Source organism: Lepidochelys kempii, chromosome 1 (assembly GCF_965140265.1).
Source record: "Lepidochelys kempii isolate rLepKem1 chromosome 1, rLepKem1.hap2, whole genome shotgun sequence".
NCBI lineage: Eukaryota > Metazoa > Chordata > Testudines > Cheloniidae > Lepidochelys > Lepidochelys kempii.
In genome coordinates this window covers 112,465,930-112,473,718 of record NC_133256.1, presented here as the reverse complement: position 1 = coordinate 112,473,718, position 7,789 = coordinate 112,465,930, and the positions used below count along the sequence as shown (strand labels likewise).

Here is a 7,789-nt window from a genome sequence, read left to right as displayed (position 1 = left end):
CAGCCTCGTGGGGCTTTTAAAAACAGACCTCAGGAGAGGATTTCAGTGGAAACTAGGTCATAGGCCAGCGTAGGGAACATGATGGCTTTCTCCCCTCATCTTCCAGTCTCATTCTCTCTTCTGTTCCGCCCCTCACCCAGACCATTTAAAAGTTTGGAAAAGGAAGAAGCGTTCAAGCAAAGACCAACCCTACCCCAGACTAAGGTGGCTGCTCCTACAGCAGAGGCAAAACTCCCCTTGAGCTCGGCGCTGCCAGCTCAGCCTCAGACCCGCCTCAGTCAAGCCGGAAGGCTCCCGCGGGCGGGCAGGGAGGGAGAGAGAGAGAGGAAGGAGGGCGGCAAACGCCGCTTTGCCCCAGCCCCCGAGGCCCGCCAAAGTGAGGGCTGGCTCAGCGCCGCGGGAGAGGGCCCATCTCTGTCTCGCCTTCGCCCAGCGCCCAGCGCCATGGGCCGCTGCGGGCTGCCGCCACTAGCGAGCGCGCCTAAAGCCCCGGGGCCGGGCCAGCCCCGCAGCGTGCGCGCCCCTCGCCCGGGCCAGGGAGGCGGCGGCCGGCCGGCGCCGCGCGTGTGACCACGTACCCAAGGGACAGCAGCAGCCGCCCTGGCCTGCAGCACCCCCGCGCTGCCTACGGCGGGAGAGCGCCCCGGCCAGCAGCAAGCCCGGCAGCGGCGCAGCGTGGCCCATCGGCCGGCCGGCCGGCGGGCGGGGAAAGTGGGAGGGGGCGGGCACCGGGTGCGCTCCCTTCCCTGGCGGCGGAGCAGCAGCGCTGCAGGCAGCGGGCCGGGGAGCGCCATTGCTGCCTGTCCGAGCCCCCCTCTGCGCCTTCCTGCTCCTCCTCGCTGCGGCGCGAAGTTGCCTGGCGGGAGGCGGCTGCCGGGATGTTGGGGGTCGCGGCGGGAATGACCAACAGGTAAGAGCCCGTCAGCAGCGCCAGCCCACCCGGCCCCATTCATCCCTTCCGGGCCGGGCTGCGCCGGGGGCTCTGCGGCTCCCGCTCCTCGCAGGGCGGCGCTCGCTCCCCGGCCTCCCCTGTCCTCCCGGGGCTTGCGTGAGCGGTCGGGGCGCTGAGCGGGAGCCAGCCCCCCAACTTCCCCGCAGCCTTCCTGCGTGCGGCAGCGGGGCAGAGACCCCGGATCCCCGGGAGGTGCTGCAGTGGTACCCCAAGTCCTGGGGATGCGCTCCGCCGCCGGCAGCGGCCAGGCTGGGGTGCGCGCGCGTGCACGGGGGAGAGCAGCGGTCCCGCAGCCGGGTCTGGCCGGCGGGGGCCACGCACCGCGGGCGGAGCGGAGCGGAGCGGAGCAGGGCAGGCAGTCGCTGGGTCTGGGTGGACTGCAGAGACCTGGGTTATTAGGCAGACCAGTGGGGTGACCACCCCGGTGGCTGCTTCTGGGGGCTTGTTAGTCAAGTGGGAGCGACAAAGCGCCGGCGGTTGAACACCGGGCGCTGCTTCTGCACCCCTGTAAGGCTGGGCCCGGGTTGGAAGGTTTTTAGGCGGGGGTGGGGTGTGACTCAGATTCCCAGATGCAGCGTGGGACCGGCTCGCGGTGTTCCCCCTGCTGCAGGGTGTGATCTGCGCCTTGCAAAGCCTGTGGGCTCTCGCAGCCAGACCCAGGCGGGGGTTAGTTTTTGTGTCAGTAGCCCCGCCCAGGCTCCCGCTCGGAGGTAACAGAACCTGCATTCTCCTTCATGCTTTCACAGTGACCCTGCGCTCAGCAGGGGCTAGCAGAAATTTCCTTCCAGCTTGTACTTGTAGAGTTTTCTAGGAATGATTGTGTTGGGGCAGTGAGTGTGGGTGGTATCCAGCCCCCATTCCCCCCCCCCCCCCGCCCATCGTACACCAAGGACTTGTCTCCATTGCAACTCCTATGTCTGCTCCAGAAATGCTTCACCAGCCCAGAAATACTGGCATATTATACTGGTAAAGCATCCTGGATGCAGCAATATCAGCTATGTTTTGTACCCATATACTAAACTAAAGCCATGCCCGCACAAGTGGCAAACGCCACTGCGCCTGCACTAGGGACTTGGGCCAGCCCAGCTATGTTGGTCAGGGATTTGCACCTCCCTGGCGGACGTAGCTGTGCCAGCAGAAGTCCATAGGGTGCACATAACCTTACTCTGTTTGAGTTAGCCTACCTCAAATGAGAGCAGCTATCCTGCGGAGCGGCGTTGAAGCTGCACAGGGCAACTGGGTTAGCAGCTGATGAGTTATGCTAACTCGAGTTTCTAGCCTGTAGCTGCATCCCCGCTGCATTACTAGCTCAATCGTTGGCAGCATCAATGCTCCTGACAGGCTGGTCATCTCAAGTTTAAAGGACAACTGAACTCAAGCTATACATTTTTGTGCGTAGACACGAGCTTAGTTAGGGGTAACACTCAAATTGCACCTTGAGTTAACACTGCAGTGAAACAAGCCCTTCCTTGTGGAAGAAGCAGAGGGTTTGGCCCCTGAGATCCAGAGGTCCTGTGTATCAGTACTGGCTCCCAGCCTCACACTCTTGAACAGCATGACTTCTGCAAAATTCATTTTGCCATGGACTCTCCTAGAGCAGCTGCTCCTGGAAACCACCATCAGGCTAGTTTAGATTAATGGTGGTGGAGAAATTTAGACTGCATGGGAATATTGGATGGTTGGGAGGGAGGGGAAAGGTGAGTAAATGCACTAAGGTGGCTTTTCCCCAAGCCCAGTCTCCTCCAACTCTCTAATGACCAAATCTAGCATGACGCCTCCATCTGGCTTGAAAGGACAAATGCAAAAACGAGGAGGTTAGTTAAACAGAATTTAAAAGGTACAGTGACTAGAGTGAAATCCGTGCAAGCTGCATGGACGCTTTTCAAAGACACCATAATAGAGGCTCAACTTAAATATATACCCCAAATTAAAAAACACAGTAAAAGAACTAAAAAAGAGCCACCGTGACTTAACAACCATGTAAAAGAAGCAGTGAGAGATAAAAAGGCATCTTTTAAAAAGTGGAAGTCAAATCCTAGTGAGGTAAGTAGAAAGGAGCATAAACACTGCAAAATTAGATGTAAAAACGTAATAAGAAAAGCCAGAAAGGAGTTTGAAGAACAGCTAGTGAAAAACTCAAAAGGTAATAACAAAATGTTTTTTAAATACATCAGAAGCAGGAAGCCTGCTAAACAACCAGTGGGGCCTCTGGACAATCGAGATACAAAAGGAGCACTTAAAGATGATCAAGTCATTGCAGAGAAACTAAAAGAATTCTTTGCTTGTCTTCATGACTGAGGATGTTCGGGAGATTCCCAAACCTGAGCCATCCTTTTGTAGGTGACAGATCTGAGGAATTGTCACAGATTGAAGTGTCACTAGAGGAGGTTTTGGAATTAATTGAGAAACTTAACAATAACTAGTCACCGGGACCAGATGGCATTCACCCAAGAGTTCTGAAACAACTCAAATGTGAAATTGCAGAACTATTAACTATGGTTTGTAACCTGTCCTTTAAATCAGCTTCTGTACCCAGTGACTGGAAGATAGCTAATGCAACGCCAATATTTAAAAAGGGTTCCAGAGGTGATCCTGGCAATTAAAGACTGGTAAGTCTAATGTCAGTACCAGACAAATTAGTTGAAACAATAGTAAAGAATAAAATTGTCAGACACCTAGACGAACATAAATTGTTGCGCAAAAGTCAACATGGTTTCTATAAAGAGAGATCATGTTTTACTAATCTATTAGAGTTCTTTGGGGGGATCAACAAACGTGGACAAGGGGGATCCAATGGACATAGTGTACTTAGATTTCCAGAAAGCCTTTGACAAGGTTCCTCACCAAAGGCTCTTACGTAAATTGTCATGGGATAAGAGGGAAGATCCTTCCGTGGTTTGAGAACTGATTAAAAGACAGGGAACCAAGGGTAGGAATAAATGGTAAATTTTCAGAATGGAGAGAGGTAACTAGTGGTGTTCCCCAAGGGTCAGTCCTAGGACCAATCCTATTCAACTTACTCATAAATGATCTGGAGAAAGGGGTAAACAGTGGCAAAGTTTGCAGATGATACTAAACTGCTCAAGATAGTTAAGACCAAAGCAGACTGAAGAACTTCAAAAAGATCTCACAAAACTAAGTGATTGGGCAACAAAATGGCAAATGAAATTTAATGTGGATTTAAAGTAATGCACATTGGAAAAAATAACCCCAACTGTACATACGATATGATGGGAGCTAATTTAGCTACAACTAATGAGGAGAAAGATCTTGGAGTCATCGTGGATAGTTCTCTGAAGACGTCCACGCAGTGTGCAGCGGCAGTCAAAAAAGCAAACGAGATGTTAGGAATCATTAAAAAGGGGATAGAGAATAAGATTGAGAATATCTTATTGACCTTCTATAAATCCATGGTACGCCCACATCTTGAATACTGCGTACAGATGTGGTCCCTTCATCACAGAAAAGATATACTGTCATTAGAAAAGGTACAGAAAAAGGCAACTAAAATGATTCAGGGTTTGGAACGAGTCCCATATGAGGAGAGATTAAAGAGGCTAGGACTTTTCAGCTTGGAAAAGAGGAGACTAAGGGGGGATATGATAGAGGTCTATAAAATCATGAGTGGTGTGGAGAAAGTGAATAAGGAAAAATTTACTTGTTCCCATAATATAAAAACTAGGGGCCAGCAAATGAAATTAGTGGGCAGCAGGTTTAAAACAAATAAAAGGAAGTTCTTCACACAGCTCACAGTCAACCCGTGGAACTCCTTGCCTGAGGAGGTTGTGAAGGCTAGGACTATAACAGGGTTTAAAAGAGAACCTCAATGAATTTATCTAGTTAAGTCCATTAATGGCTATTAGCCAGGATGGGTAAGGAATGGTGTCTCTAGCCTCTGTTTGTCAGAGGGTGGAGCTGGATGGCAGGAGAGAGATCACTTGATCATTACCTGTTAGGTTCACTCCCTCTGGGGCACCAGGTGTTGGCCACTATCGGTAGACAGGATACTGGACTGGATGGACCTTTGGTCTGACCCAGAATGGCCATTCTTATGTTCTTATGACAGAATGAAGGCAAGAAGGTAGCATTTGATGCTTTTGCACTCCCTGACCCAGATGCACCAGGTTCTTGTCCACTCTGCTCATCTGGAGGAAGGGATAATAAGGCTATATGTTTCATTTTATTTATTATTAAAGCTCTTCATACAGGGATTTTGGTTTTGGTGGTTATTTTTTAAGGCATTGTATTTTTCCTTAAGTTCTTTCATGTATTTAAATGCTAACCCAGTCTAAACAGCTGATGTAAGCAGAATAATATTTTATGTAAACATTTTGAGTGATTCAAAAGCAGGGTGGATAAAAATCAATGATTTTTTGTAAAAAAAAAAATAAAAAAAAATTGGATTTCGTAATTTTAAATCAGATTTTTTTGATAAAATGCTTTTTGAGGAAAAAACCTATCTAAAGATAGTTTTAATTAAGATACATTATAGCTCAAAGATATCTCATCCTGGAATAGGGATTATAAATTCTAATTCTTCTTCGAGTGCTTGTTCATGTCCATTCCACATTAGTTGTGCGCGCTTCGTGTGCACGAGCATCGGAAGCTTTTTCCCTCAGCGGCTCCAGTCGGGCCAGCAGAGCCCCCTGAGTGGCACCACTGCGCCGTGTATATATACCCCTGCCGCCCGACCCCCTCCAGTTCCTTCTTACCATTAGTGACGGCGTTGGAACAACCTCTCTCTCTTGTATGAGAGCAGTCCCTTAGCCTTTCTCTTATACATAGCTGTTATCAGTTAGTTAGCATACCTTTGTTGTGGACACTTAAGTGATTAGGTGCTTGGAGGCAAGCTACTCAGTGCAGTGGTCCCGGTCCCCGCACTGATGCCCGACGGCGCCAGAAGCTACAGTATCCAGGGCTCCAGCATCCCCCCAGTGTAAACTGGAGAGGTCAGCGGGAGAAGGGGAGCAGGAGGACCAGCCAGAGGAGGCCAAGCAGCTGCTAACCTCCTCGTCGTCCCCGGATGAGGTGGTGGCGGGAACAGCGGTGTCCAGCCCTCCACCCATAGACCACAGATCTCACCAGGAGCTACTGTGTAGGGTCGCCCAGAACTTGGGGTAGCAGGCTGAGGAGATGGTTGAGCAGGAGGACCCCATGGTGGACATTTTGAGTCCCGAAGGTCCATCTAGAATAGCGCTCCCACTCATTAAGACCATCCAATTGAATTATAAGACTACATGGCAGACCCCGGTCTCCAGCACTCCAACAGCCAAGGGTGTGAAGCACAAGTACTTTGCCCCGTCAAAGGGCTACGAATTCTTGTTTTGCCACCCAAGTCCATGCTCTCTGGTGGTCCTGGCGGTGAACGAAAGGGAGCGCCATGGACAACAGGCCCTGGCACCTAAGGGCCAGGAGGCAAAACGCCTGGACCTTTTTGGCAGAAAGGTGTACTTGTCAGGGGTTTGCTCAGTTGAGGATTGCGAACCAGCAGGCCGTTCTCAACAGGCATAATTTTAACTCCTGGGCAGCGGTGGGGAAGTTTAAGGACAACCTCCCGCAAGGTTCCCAACAGGAGTTTACATCCCTGGTGGACGAGGGCAAGACCTCTCTCCAGGCCTCCCTGGATTCAGCAGACGCGACGGCCAGAACAATCGCTTCGGGGGTGGTCATGAGGCACTCGGCGTGGCTGCAGGAGTCAGGCCTGCCGCCTGAGGTCCAGAGTACACTTCAGGACCTCCCCTTTGAAGGGTCTGGGCTCTTGTCGGACCAGACAGATGGGAGGCTGCATAGCCTCAAGGACTCGAGGGTTACACTTAAGTCGCTGGGTATGCACACCCCAGTGACACAGAGGAAGCCCTTTAAGCTGCAGCCTCCCCCTCAGCGCCAGTACCAGCCTCATCATAGGCATGAGCCGTACCATAGGCGAGGCAGGGATAACAGGCAACGGCACAATAACAACAACAATAATGCGCTGGGCCAGAACCAGGGTCAGCACAAATCCCAGCCAGGCACTAAGCCAGGCTTTTGAAGGTTTGCTCGAGGACAGCGTACCAGATCAGTCACCGGATCCATCCCCTCGTTTCCTGAACTGCCTGGCCCGTTTCTCCCGTGCGTGGTCCAGCATTACGTTGGACCGTTGGGTCTTATGTAGCGTATGGAACGGGTACTCACTGCAATTCTCTTCCCTCCCACCCCCCTTCTCCGACCCTCTTCAGGGACCCCTCTCATGAGCATCATCTCCGAGAGAAGGAGGTTCGCTCGCTGCTGGAGGCGGGGGGGGGGGCGCATGGCCTAAGGGGGAAAGGTTTCTACTCCTGGTACTTCCTCATTCCCAAGGCCAAAAAGTGGCCTTCATCCCATTTTAGACTCGCGAGGGCTCAACAAGTTCCTGGTCAAGGCCCTGTTCCATATGGTCTCTCTGGGCAGCATCATCCCTTACCTGGATCCGGGGGATTGGTATGCTGCCCTCGACATGAAGGACACGTACTTTCATATCGCCATCCACCCAGCTCATCGGCGGTTCCTACACTTCACTGTGGGCCAAGAATGTTACTAGTTTGCAGTTCTCCCGTTCAGTCTAGCCGCGGCCCCATGGGCGTTCACGAAATGCGTGGCGGCCTTCTTACGGAGGCAGAGGGTCTGGGTTTACCCATATCTCGACAACTGGCTCTTGGCGGGTCGATCCGAAGCGGAAGTGCGGGGACATGTGGAGGTGGCCCTGAGATTGTTCCGCGAGCTGGGGCTCCTGGTTAGTGTCCCCAAGTCCACTCTCGTGCCCATGCAGAGAGTGGAATTCATAGGGGCGGTCCTGGACGCGGTGCAGGCCAGGGCAAGCCT

General features: G+C 52.2%; 1 protein-coding gene across 3 annotated transcripts in view; it reads left to right on the top strand.

The window, feature by feature from the left end:
- The first annotated feature begins 211 nt into the window (after nt 1-211).
- Nucleotides 212-7,789, top strand: part of LIMS1 (LIM zinc finger domain containing 1) — a 140,882-nt gene continuing 133,304 nt past the window's right edge. For all 3 annotated transcript variants that reach the window (XM_073351000.1, XM_073350961.1, XM_073350981.1), the window contains exon 1: nt 212-910. Coding sequence is in view for 1 of the 3 variants with exons in the window: in XM_073350961.1 (XP_073207062.1) it covers nt 879-910 (32 nt within the window). In the remaining 2 variants the exon portion in view is untranslated. The remainder of the gene's footprint in view (nt 911-7,789) is intronic.